This window comes from Curcuma longa, chromosome 16, assembly GCF_044706935.1.
Source record: "Curcuma longa cultivar G26 ecotype Majalengka, Jawa Barat chromosome 16, ITB_CL_G26_1.1, whole genome shotgun sequence".
In the NCBI taxonomy this organism is placed as follows: Eukaryota; Viridiplantae; Streptophyta; class Magnoliopsida; order Zingiberales; family Zingiberaceae; genus Curcuma; species Curcuma longa.
In genome coordinates, this window is record NC_133876.1 from 5,203,700 (window position 1) to 5,217,717 (window position 14,018).

General features: G+C 31.4%; 1 protein-coding gene across 1 annotated transcript in view; it reads left to right on the forward strand.

Moving 5' to 3' along the window:
* Window positions 1-7: 7 nt before the first annotated feature.
* LOC141847376 (peptidyl-prolyl cis-trans isomerase CYP71-like) overlaps window positions 8-14,018 on the forward strand; it is a 28,287-nt gene continuing 14,276 nt past the window's right edge. Inside the window, exons 1-9 of the mRNA XM_074735415.1 lie at window positions 8-28; window positions 8,304-8,543; window positions 8,674-8,795; window positions 8,979-9,054; window positions 9,185-9,292; window positions 9,376-9,552; window positions 11,087-11,304; window positions 11,566-11,698; window positions 12,595-12,818. Of these exons, the coding sequence (XP_074591516.1) occupies window positions 8,382-8,543; window positions 8,674-8,795; window positions 8,979-9,054; window positions 9,185-9,292; window positions 9,376-9,552; window positions 11,087-11,304; window positions 11,566-11,698; window positions 12,595-12,818 (1,220 nt within the window). The 5' untranslated portion in view covers window positions 8-28; window positions 8,304-8,381. The remainder of the gene's footprint in view (window positions 29-8,303; window positions 8,544-8,673; window positions 8,796-8,978; window positions 9,055-9,184; window positions 9,293-9,375; window positions 9,553-11,086; window positions 11,305-11,565; window positions 11,699-12,594; window positions 12,819-14,018) is intronic.

The following is a 14,018-nucleotide window of genomic DNA, read 5'->3' on the forward strand; positions in this document are numbered from 1 at the left end:
TCACCAAGGTCCGATAGAAGGCTTGGCTGTGAGTGCTTGTTTATTTTTCATGCTCCTCTGGGTTCCTATCTATGATATATATATATATATAGAATCTTACCCTCTTAGCTATTAGGGTTGCTGTGTTTATCTTCTTTATTATTTTTCAAGTCCAATAACTCTTAAATGGTGTCATCATGAATCTTTTAACAGTTAAATTTCTGAAATATAGGCATTGTCATATCATTTTATGGTGTTGTGGACAAATGTATACTCTTTTAGCATTTGTAGACAATATTAAGTTGCTAGTTGATCAATAATAGTTAGAAGGCATTTCTATCATGAACTATGCCTTAATATGCATTTGGATGTGCCTTTTTCCAACCACATACAATAACTTCCTATTAAAGCCAACCAGTTCTGTGATCAGAGACATGACATAGACATAAGAAAGTGAGAAAATTTAGGAAAGAGTGATAAGATTAGTTGAAAAGATTATTTTTATTTGGATAGCAAGTTCAAGAGAGGAAAGCGAAGAGATCGTAAGTGTTACATTTTCTTCCATTATGCCTCTTTCGAAAATTGGGATGTGGGAATTTCATAACTTTTAAAGTTTGTCCTTGTTAATTCTTTCACTTGTCATACCTCCCACCAAGGTTTAAAATTTTGAACCGTATCGGAGTTTGGATTTATGATCAGAACGATACGGTTTTGATACTGTATCGTACCACATCGATACGATTTTGGTATTTTTAAAATATAAAGTATATTAATTTAAAAATATTTTTATTAATATTTGATTACTCTAGATGCTTACTATTGAGTTATATTTGTTATTATCTTGTGAAATGTTTGATGCTTATTGAGTCGATTTAGAGTTAACTGAAGTTCACTGAGTAAACATGATCAACTAAGCTTAAATTGGATCAATTTGAATTTTATTATGATTAGTTGAAAATTAAATGAAATTTATATAAAAAATAATTTAGTTCATTAGTGGTAATATATTTTATAAGGTTAAAAATTAATTATGTTAATTTTTTTATTCTTTCCTAAATCTATATCCTTTATCTTTTTTTCTCTGCTACCTTATCATATTAATAATTATTGGATTTGTTGAGGAGAAAAATTATTTAGATTTGATATTATCTCATGAAATATTTAATGTTTATTGAATAAAAGTTGATTTAGGATTAATTCAAGTTCACCAAGTAAACATGGTATGATCAAGTAAGTTTAATCGGATTAATTTGAATTTGTTATGATCAGATTAATATTAACTAATGTCAGATCAAGTCACAGGTCGACATCTCCCTACTCTGTCAGATTATGTTGCACTCCCCTTTTTCCTTACTAAAGGGCAACAAATAACGTCGGCAACCAACAATGTGGTGCAACACTCTACTAACCATACCACTATTCCTAGCACTACTAATTCCAAATCTCGTACCAATCCCAGGGTGACACAATCTAAATGTATCGTTTCATTAGACAAATACAAACATACATAAGCACAAACATTCACACACAAATATAACATATATAAACACATGCACACAAAGACAAACATTCACACAAGTGATTTCTTCATAGAAAAACTTTGCATTAGTGATTTTCAAGGAAAAATTAGTATCAATGATTTTTAATCAACCCTTGCTCTCATCCTAAATAGACATGCCGCCTCAAATGCATATGCATAGAGATTATTGAATCTCTCTCTTTTTTTTTTAAAATAATACTTGTTGCTTAAGTATCCCATTATATTAGAGAGATAAATTTCAACACGTGTTGCATTTTTTATTTTGAATTGTGCAAACTTCATAAACATGAATAGCAATTAGATGTACCCATAATCATGTTATTAATAACAAAATGGTTAAAGATATGCTTAACTATTGAGCTAAACTTCGAAAATAACTATTTCATTAGTTTTTTTTTTCTAATATAAATTCTCATAATTCGACTTTCTTGTTAAAACTAATCCTAGCCAACTAGTAAGGGCAATTTCAACACTTGTGATACCATGTCTATTACCTTATCTTATGATATGAGGATTTGACAATTGTTGTTTTGAGGACTTATAACTAAAGGAAAATTGAGCTAGGGTGTGCAAAAGACCAATTGAAGCTTCTTACTACAAATGACCTTCTACACTTGCTGCAAGCTGGGATTGGTTTCATAGGTCAACACACACTATCAAAATATTATATTCTATAATGTCACAAATCTCTAGTAAGTACCTTATGCATCATTTCAAAGTTAGGCATCTTATGAATTTAATATCTATAATTTATAGGTGTAACTCTAATTATATAACATCATAATTCAAATCTCGAGTCACTCAGTAAATATTCTCACATAAAATTTAATAGCAATAGTATTCTCAAAAATCTAATTAACACATAGACCTTAGAATTCTGGGTCCCTCTAATAATTATCTCAGTCCAATATTGCACATACCCCCAAAAATAATCACCAATGATTTAGCCAATTTTAGTCAATCATGACTTAGGTATATAAAAAATCAACCTGTTTCCACAACTCAACTATTTGACTGGAATAAGAGCAGAAGCATACTCAATCAGAATTCAAAATTGACAAACCATAATAAGTTTTTTTTTTGTTCATATAGTGATACACATCAACCATTACAAATAAATATATACTCAATCAATTAACCCATTTGTAGAAGCATGGTCTATAATAGGGCTAATGACACCTTAATAATCGGCGCCTACGAAGATAAACTAGATAGATAGGATGCTTGAAATTTAGATCCTCAATGCATTCGACATTGACTTAGGATGCTAATAATAGTATTGATGCATCCTACTTAATTAGATAAATGTGACAACCTCTAACCTAATCATAAATTATATTATGCACCTTAACAAAAGGAGACCAAATACATTTAATTAAATCAATTGTTGGTGACAACCCAATCATAACAATAACATAGAATTACTCTCTATATTTTTGGTCATCAAGGGAACCCAGAGTCAATCAACTCAATAACCCTACTAGGAAATACACAAGATCAAGTTAAAATTTTCATTGAATATGCATATGCATAGAATGACTCAACTCTACATGCTTTGACATACCCTAAACCTCACTTTGATACCATGTTGTCACACCTGACACGAGTTAGGCTTATTGTGACTTTAGTTTCGCTCACCGCAACATGACCTATTTTAACGTCAGAATGAAATATAGGCAAAAACAAACTAAACTGACTAAATATATATCTCTAAATACACTCAATAATATGCATAAAACCCAGCTAGTGCTTGGAGATCACAAAACTCTAGAAGTGAGTATAAAAATGCAAAGTGGGTACAAGAAAGAAGTGTACGATGTAAAATATCTTATAAAAGAATTATCGAATAACAAATAATCAAGGTTTTCACAGTTCTAGACTCGACTAGGCCAGGTCTAACCCGACCTGGGCCCATAATCAGCTCAACGGGCCGGGTACCCATTCCAACCCAATAAAAATTGTTGAATTGGCGGTTAACCATCGGTTCGACCTATTAGTTCAATTTTTTTGTGCGACCATTAGAACCACTTTGGGGGATTTTTTTTTTTGTATTTTTTTTGATAGTTGAGATCATTTGATTGTTTTTTGATTAATGACTACGATTTAGTGTCCGTTACTCTCCAAACTCTATAAATAGAGAGCTCATTTCATTGTTTTTACACATCTTCTCTATTCTTATTCTCAATTCCGCGATCTCTACACACTTTGACTCCAATTCTATATGCTTTCGACTTCTACTTCCGATTACAATACAAGGAGGTCGAGGAGCTTCATCATCTCGATTTCGAAGGGGCAAGAAAATAGTGAATCTGAATGAGGAGCTCAACATTCAATCCACTGATAATGAGACCGAGCAACTTTCGACATCCGAAACACAAGAAAGTACCGATGCAATTACTTCTAAGGTTCGGGAAGTTTCTCCTTTAAAATCTTCTATTTTTACTAAACATTTTTTAGGTTACTTTTCCGTCAAAAGTATTGCGTGCAAAATGTAAACACTGCAATGCTTCCTATAATTTCCAAGCTGGCAACGACTATGGATCGTTGAAATGACATGTAGAAATGAAGCACCCTGACGGAATATGTAATCGACCGTTCTCAAGTATAATTATCTAGATTTTCTATAGTGAAAGTATTGATTCTTATTTATTTTTATATTCCGAGAATAAATTAAGAGAATTATTAGCTAGATTTATTTTCGTAGAATATCTTTTATTTAGTTTTGGATCTAAATGTACTTTTGAAAATTTTTGTAAAGAATCTTTTAATCTATCTGCTAAACATGTTCCTATAATTACACTTACAAAAACAATTAAAAGATTAGTAGAACAAGGAAAAAAATTAATTGAAGAATTTAGTAAATTAAATAATAAAGTTTATTTATGTTCCGATATTTGGAGTGATCATCGGCAAACACATTTGTATATGGATGTGACTTGCCATTGGATCGATAACTTTTGGAATATTCAAAAAAGATTATTAGCTTATAGAATTTTTGATGAATCACATACTGCTCACAACATCTCACAATTATTATGTTTAATTTTAGAAAAATATGGATTAATTCATAAAATATTTTCAATATCATTTGATAATGTTAGTTCTAATATTGTTAGTATTGATGAACTAAAATTTATATGTCAATTTATTATTGGTAGTTTATTTTTTCATATTCGTTGCATATGTCATGCTTTAAATTTATGTTCAAGATAAATTAAGAATTTTAGAAAATCATATTAAAACAATTAGAATTGTTATTTTTTATTTATGGTCGCATCCATCTATAATGAAATAATGGGATATATGTTGTAAATGGAATGAGACCTAAAAAATTTTCATGTGATGTACCAACATTTTTGAATTCAACATATCAACTGTTACAAGATTTATTTCAATATAGAGAATTATTATGTCTATTTTTTACATAAATTATTAATAATACTAATATATATTTATTTTCACACAAATGAAATATTTGTAGTAGTATTTCTGAAATTTTAAAAATATTTAATGATGCAACCGAACAACTTTTCAATTTTTATTATCCTACTAATTTACTTTTAATGAATTTTTGTAATGTAGTATTAGTTTTAAATGAAAATAGTAATAATGAATTTTTATCTTCTTGTGTATTATCAATGAAAGCAAAATGAGAAAAATATTATTTTTATATTTTTGAAATTTATTTAGTTGCATTTGCTTTAGATCCTAGATGTAAATTAGAAGTTTTACAAGAAATGTTAGTTTTATATTATGACACTTTAATTTCATTTAAAAATTCTTTTTCTTCCAATCCTAATAATATTATATATAATATTAGAATTTATTTATATGATATTTATAAAGAATATAGTATAAAATATAGAATACAAATTAATATTTCTAAAACACAAAATATAATAGTAGTAATTTTAAATTTACAAAAGCACAACTTTTATTAAAAGAATGGACAAAATGTCCACGAGGATCCTTAAGTTCCACACAGGAACTTGAGAATTATTTTACGATTTCTTTTGATTTTAATGAAGTAGATAGCGAAGCGGATTTCGATATCCTAAAGTGGTGGGCATAGAAGGCTCAAAGCTTTCCCGTGGCCTATCCATGATCGCTAAAGAAATTTTAGCTTATCCAATGTCAACAGTTGCTGTGGAACAAACATTTATTGTTAGGGTAATATATTGGATGAACGATGATCGACTTTGTCTCCCGATTCGTTGGAAGCCCAAACATTACTTGACGATTGGACTAGAGCCGAAAAAAGAATCCAAAGAATGCATTTTTCAGATGACGAAGTCGAAAAATTTGATATCGAAGGAACGAATACTACAGGCACGGGAAACAAAAGTGAGTAGTAATGTCACTTCTTAAGGTAAAAGGGTAAAAATGTAAGAAAATTACGTGGATTTTGATTCCCGTATATCCTAAGGAGATACATAGACAATTTAAATAAGTATAAGTCCTCTTTTATTTTTATTTTTTTATTAATTTATAATTTTAAATTTTTTTAATATAATAATATTGAATCATGGCGAACTGTGAACCGGCGGTTCCAAATCGTGAACCGGCGGTTCCGAACCGTGAACCATAACTATCTTTGACGGTTAAGGTCCGACCTGTCAGGAACCGTCGAATTGTTGGTTCCGAACGGGGGTCAAGTCTACATGTTTCACCAATTTGACTTCATTAATCTTCTATCACAATTTCTTTTAAATTTCTCTTAGACAATTTCATCATATTCTCATGTTTCCTCTTTTGCACTTCTATAACTATTTTCTTTTTAATTTCTTAGGGAATCAATATATATATATATATATAATATATATATATATATACATGTTATAGAAGACAAATGACCCGTAATCTGCCTAATAAAGCATGCATCGTATATAATGATGAACGATTTGCAATCAATCTAGAACAAAGGGCGCCATAATCATATATATGAACATATCAGGTGAACGACCTGCAATCCATCGGGTAAAGATATATTGTATATATATGAGTTGAACGACCTGCAACTTACTTAATACGAAATACATGAATCCATCAATCAAACAGTATATTCTAGCACCATTCAACAATCAAACCAACAAACATTATTATTCTAGCACCATTCAACAATCAAACCAACATATGTTTTCCTCAATATCTAAGTGTATCAAGAAATCAAACCATCATCAACCATCTAATATATCAAATCCATGATTAAACCATGGTCATTCATTAAATTATGATTATCAAATTTATGGTATGATATAGATTGTTTGAGTTGGAGTGGCATTGGTAAAGGCTGAAATAGATATTTCCCAAGAAACGAATCATTTCACGAGGATTGACGATCAAATTATGGTATGATAGTTTAATGCATGGTTTTAATATTTTATTGATTCTATGTGAGTTTTATTATTTTTAATAATCTGTATATAATACTAATAATATAATATTATTTAATACATAAAATAAGTAATAAGAATATCAATATTTTTGACATAATATATTATGATACTATCGATATTATGATAATATATTGTCTGAAACTAATATAGTTATATTAGTTCTTCTATTTATTATTAATGATATATGTTACTAAGAGGTTAAGATATTCTGTCTCATATTTAATGAACATTGGATTGTCTAACATTTGTTATTTCATATATCAAATTGTTTTACCCTTCCCTTTTTGATTTTCTTATTAGCCATTCGCATTTTGCCGATCCTACCAATCCAATATGATAATTTTTTGAATATTCGATTTTGACTTAGATGTCTTTTTATATATATATAACCATGCATTAAACCATCGAACAATCAACACTAATTCATAACCATCCATCAACACATACCAACAATGACAAAAAAAAACTCCACCACATCTTACCTCGCTACACTCTATGTACAATATTACTATAATCCTTCCACAAAACACTCAAGAGAATCTACTATTCTCCCAAAACCTCCATACTCATGTATGATCAAATTACAACACCCACCAAAATGTTGATCATTAGCAACTCCTTTCCCATTCTCCATGAATAAAATTAAGCACTCCTAGATTTACTCAGTTAAAATCGATATAAAATGTTGGGGGTCCATTTGTAGTTATGTAACTTCGAGGGGTGTATTGGTAATTTTACTATATGAATAATATTTATTGATGACTTTGTTTATTTTTTGACCTGAGTTAGAACTAGTATGATCTCAGATTCTTGGTGTCACCTCTATGCTTTCTCTCTCAAATGTTTACATGTAGACATTGTAAGTTCTACTATTGCTTCACCATCGGTCGATCGAAATAGACCATAAATGGAATTGTAGGTCTAACTTAAGCTCATTTAAATCTGTCTGCCTCAACCTCTAGTTTGTGGCATTCTATCAGTCTTTGTTAATTTAATTCGTATGGGGCTTAAATAAAACACTATGCAACTTCATGCATGTGATTACAACATAAAATATGTTTGTATGACCAATTGCATAGAACGTAGTTTATGCATGAATAATGCATTTACACTAATAATAAATGTTTAGTAATAGTTGATTGAAGTAAAAGAAATAAACTAGTAGTTGTGTTATGTATACATCTAAGAGAGATGACTTGTACGGCCACCAACTTTAATAAACTTTTTGTGATATCAAAAGTTTCAAATGTCAAATTTGATATTTGTACTACCAACAGGATGAATGTATATTTCCTAGTCCTACTATGAACTAGAGATCTCATGGTATTGTTTACTTCACTTCATGATAAATTGGATTTCTTTTAATCATGGTTTGTTCAGTAATGCAGGTTAGTGTTGATGGCTTACTCTGTTGTACAATATCCAATGATCCATTCATAAAGATTTATGATGTTGTTAACTATGATATGATGTTTATGATGCGCCTCCCATATGTTCCTGGTGCGGTTGAATGGGTATATCGGCAGGGTGATGTGAAGGCCAAGCTGGCAATTAGTGATCGTAATTCTGCTTTTGTTGGAATATATGATGTGCATGAAGGTTCAAATGAACCTATCATCTCAAAAGAGGTAATGCAATACTTTTCACTTAAAGCTTTAGTAAAAACTTGCAGTTAGACCATTTTACTCGAAGCTTCAGATGCAACAATCCTTGCTCAGCATTTTCACCAAGTATATATATTTTTTCTTCTTTTTGCAGATTCATATGGGACCTATAAAAGTTATGAAGTACAATCATGTGAATGGTATTGTCATATCAAGTGACGCCAAAGGGATTATTGAATACTGGTGTTCTGATAAGCTTCAATTTCCTGAAACTGGGTTGGTACTATGATAGCACTTGAACATTGCACAAAAGGATTCTGCCTGTTTCATCTTGCAAACAATACTCTTCATGTCTTATCTATTGAGAAAAACCCATGGGCTATCTTTATAGTGAATAGGATGGTTTGATCAAAATAGGAATTAGATATTGATCATCTATGTTCTCTCTTTTGCTTGCAGTGTAAGTTTCAAGTTTAAAACTGACACAAATCTGTTTGAGATTGCAAAGTGCAAGACAACAGTTTCTGCTATTGAGGTATTGCAGTTAACCATATCTTGTCTTTTACCCCACTATAATGTTTTTAGTTTAAATGACCAATTGGAATGGTGTGTTCTGTATATGATACATTCTTTTTTGTTGTTTGTTTATTCCTTGCTTCCATAAGGTAAGTCGAGATGGCAGTCAGTTTTCCGTAACATCTCCAGATCGCAGGATTCGTGTATTTTGGTTCAAAACTGGTAAACTGAGGCGTGTGTATGACGAATCTCTCGAGGTAACCTTTTTTACCATCACTCAGAAGCTATCCTTGAGATAAACCATTGCTAGGATTCAAGTATTTTGAATTATTCATGTCAGGTGGCACAAGATCTACAGCGGAGTGATGCTCCTTTGTATCGCCTTGAGGCTATTGATTTTGGGCGAAGAATGGCTGTTGAGAAGGAAATAGAGAAGACTGAAAATGTTCCACAACCAAATGCAATTTTTGATGAGAGCTCTAACTTTATTATTTATGCAACTCTTCTTGGCATAAAAGTAAGATTCTAATTTCTAGTTATTGCTTCAATTATCCTGTTTTCTACTGGTTATATCACTAATTGCGTAAATTGAATTTTGTTCTTATTTCTTTCTTCTCATATCCTAATCATAGTTCTAGAGGATTGATTGGTTGTATACACAATAAATTTCCTCTTACTTTGTGGTTTACTTGTGGGAGGGACAGTTCCTTTCTCATACTCATGAATCAAGTAAGGACAATGGATCCTTTTTTATCATGCTCTTTCATAAGATAATATCAGAGATTTCTGTAGTGGAAGAAAGTATTTTGTGATGGCTTCTTGTGTTGATTTCAGTCTCTTGATGGTCTGGAAAATATTAATTTGGATCTAGATCACCCACCAGTTATTTGTTGATTATATGTAAAAGTTACTTCCATCTCGCATACTATTTGTTTTTGGGTAATTTACCGAATCGTCAAAGGGGTGCCCTATGTTGATTTTTTATCAAAAGGATATCCCACCCTCTATAAAATGACACAAATGTCATCCATTATTATTCACCTTCTGTCTAAAATCCTAAACTGGTCGGACGTGTTATAGCAGCTAGAAATCGTAGCTGCTACAACATGAATTTTTTTTTAAGACAAATTGTTCGGAGCCTCTGAAAAGACTTTAAACGATGTTTTTTGAGTTTGAAACCTAGCCATTACAGGTTTTATCCCGTAATCAGATGTAGATCTATTGTTTTTTTGAGACTTTTGACTCCGAAAAGACTTTAAACGATGTTTTTTGAAACTTTTAACTCGGGTTGAATCACGGGACACACAATATATCACATCGAAGCTTGTTTAAAGATCTACAACTGGTTACGGGGTGAAACCTGTAACGGCCAGGTTTTAGGCTCAAAAAATGTCTTTTAATTCCTTTTCGGAAGCTCCGAACAATTTTAGTCAAAAGGGGTGCCTTTTTAACTTTTGCCCAAATTTTTTTCCCCATGTTGTAGCAGCTACGAAATCATAATTGCTACAATTGTGCGACAACTCAATTGTAGCAGCTATAAAACTGTAGTGGCTATAACTGTGTAGCAGTTACGGCTTCGTTGCTACTATAATGCGTCCGATCAGTTCAGGATTTAGGTGGGAGATGAATAGTATTGAAGGACAGTTGTGTCATTTTACAAGGAGGCACCCTTTTGATAAAAAATCAATATAGGACGCTCCTTTGACGATTTGGTAAAAAAGGGCCGCCCTTTTGAATTTTACTCTTTTATTTTTACATACTTTGTAATGGTTGTAAAAAAGAGAGGGTAAAATCATAGAAAAAATAAAGTAAACAATAAATAACGGATGACCAGCATTATATAATAGCGAGTAATTATTTGACCCAAAATAAAGAACTGGACAATAAAAACAAAAGAGGGGGTGGGGTGTGTGTGTGTGTGTGTGTGGGGGGGGGGGGGGGGGGGGTTGCTGAGCAATTCTTCTTGACATGCTAAGCTTCTTAACAGATTATTTCTCATGCTGGATATTAATTTTAGCCTTACCAGTGTTTTGATTTGTTTTATGTTACAGATTATTAATTTACATTCAAATAAAGTCACACGGATACTTGGAAAAGTGGAGAACAATGATAGATTTTTAAGAATTGCTTTATATCAAGGTGACAAGAGTAGTAAGAAGGTAAGAAAGATTCCTGCAGCAGCAGCAAATGTCAACGAGAGTAAAGAGCCCTTGACAGATCCTACACTTCTTTGCTGCGCTTTTAAGAAACATAGAATTTACTTGTTCAGGTTTGTTCATTTATCTTTCTATCGGAGTTTATACCATGCAATAAAATATGTATTGACAGAAATTGCAACTCTTTCTTGTGGTAACATGTTCGGTACATTCTTTTTTTATTTTGATCATGGTGTTCTTTCTTTACGAATGTTGCTTATGTGGATTATGACAACACTGATTCATGTTGAGCATCTGCTTTGATATTATGAAGGCATACCTGCCTTCTTGTTTGGTGGCATTTTTCACTGAAAATTATATTTTGCTGGAAATAGCCGAAGGGAACCTGAAGAACCTGAAGATGCTACAAAGGGAAGAGATGTGTTTAATGAGAAGCCACCACCTGAAGAACTTTTGGCAGTATCTGAGTTGGGAAAAGCAGTCACAACATCCCTTCCAGATAATGTGGTAAGAACACGTTTGTTTTTACTGTTACTCCCTACAGCAGTATCTTTGTACCATTTAGCCTTGCATTTTTTGTTGTTTGCATACTTTTGACAATTCTCTAAAGCTGACTTATTGAAATAAGCTTTAGAAACCAACCATTTTTAAGTCAGGCAAGACTGAATCTATTTAATGTAACTTTTTCTGATGGATAAATGGTTAGAAAGGAATAGGTAAATTTGATGGATTTAAAATCTGTGCTAGATTTTTTTGGATGTTTTGTGTCTATCATTCAACAAGAAGAATATTGATGATGATATCATTCGCATAATGGTTGGGTGGTGAAAATGGAGAGAGATTTCATGGATTTTATGCAATTTCAGTGTTGAATAGTCAAGGCAATGCATTCAAAAAAATTAATTTACTATATATAAAAATGTTGAGGTGGATGAGCAGAGTTATTAGGAGATATAAAATAGCAAAAAATTAAAGGGCAACTCAAAATTTGAGTAAAAATAGGTTTAGATGACAGTAGCATACTCAAAGATTATGAATACCTAGCTAGATAAATTGATAGATAATGAAGGTGTGAGGGTTAAATCCATAAAGGAGATCAAAGAAAATTGAACTTAAGATAGAGAGATTCAATAGACTTAAGAATTACTAACAACTATGAGCATATTATCAAAATAAAAGACCCTATAGTCAACCCCAGATAATTGGTTGTGATTTCTTCTCTCTTTTTCTTGTGCTTCTATACATGAATTATAAGACTAACTGTGAAGTTAATTTTGCAATCACCTAGTATCTTTATTTCATTGAACCTTGCATAACAATAAATATTATCTTTTATAAAAGTTAAAATATAAGAAGAAAATGTGATCTCTGTTTATTTTGACTTGGTTGATTATTCTTTCTAGGTGCTACACACATCATTGGGTGACGTTTACTTGAGATTATATCCAGAAGAGTGCCCAAAGACTGTGGAAAACTTCACAACACATTGTCGAAATGGTTATTATGATAATCTCATCTTCCATCGTGTAATTAAAGGATTTATGATACAAACAGGAGATCCATTGGGTGATGGCACTGGTGGACAATCGATATGGGGAAGGGAATTTGAGGATGAGTTTCATAAAAGGTCCATCTTCTATATGAACTTAATTGCAGCTTCCATATAGCTTTACTATTCTAATTTCTGGTGTGTTTTGCATGCCATCGACAAGTGGTTTTTCTCTCACTGCTCACAGAAAGTCCACCGTCTATGTGCACTTTAATTGAAAATTGTTTCTATTTCATTGTACTGCTCCTGCAACTTGAATGTCGATCGACTCATTTTATTGCACAATCCATGCAAAGGACCTTTTGGAAACTTATAGTTGCTTATATGATTTTCCTTTATTAGTTGTTCTTTACCTTGGGTAGCTCTAAGTCATTGGACACATTCAAGATATGGTACCACAATGTATGTTATTTGCAGATGATATTGTTTTGGTAGATGAGACACGTGAAGTAGTAAATACTAAACTTGAATTTTGACGGAAAATACTAGAAGTGAAAGGTTTTAGGTTTAGTAGAGTAAAGACAAAAAATATATGAAATTTAAGTTTAGTAATATTATACATAATGAATTATTAAGATATGAGATGATGAGTTATCTGTAACTGAGAGTTTTAAGTATTTAGAATCATTTTTACAAAAGGATGGAGGGATTGAGAGAGATGTCTTACATAGAATACAAGTAGAATGGTAAAAATGGAAGAGAATGTCAGATGTTCATTGTGATTATAAAATACCTCTAAAACTTAAAAGAAAATTTTACAAAATGACAATTAGATCTTCTATGTTATATGGAACTGGATGCTAGGTTATGACTCACATGAGCAGAAAATGAAAGTTGCAGAGATGAGGATGTTAAGATGGATGTGCGGACATATAAGGATGGGCAAGATAAAAAATGAAAATATTAGAGAGAAAGTCAGAGTTATACCTATTGAGAAAAAACTCAAGGAAACACATTTAAGATGGTACGGATATGTACATAGACGACTAATAGATGCTTCAATTGGGTGATGTGAAATTATGACAAATGTGCATATCAAACGAGGAAGAGGAAGATAAAAAAAAATTTTGATTAACAATAATAAAATAAGATAAAATTTATTTAAATATAAATGGTGATATAATAAGAGATAGAGTCCAATGATGTAAAATGATCCATATAACCGACCTTACCTTGTGGGATAAGGCTTGGTTGTTGTTATAGTTGTCTTTACCTTGGGTGGTCACAATTCCAATTATAACTATCTTGTGTCATGTTTTAATTCTAATCTCATTGATG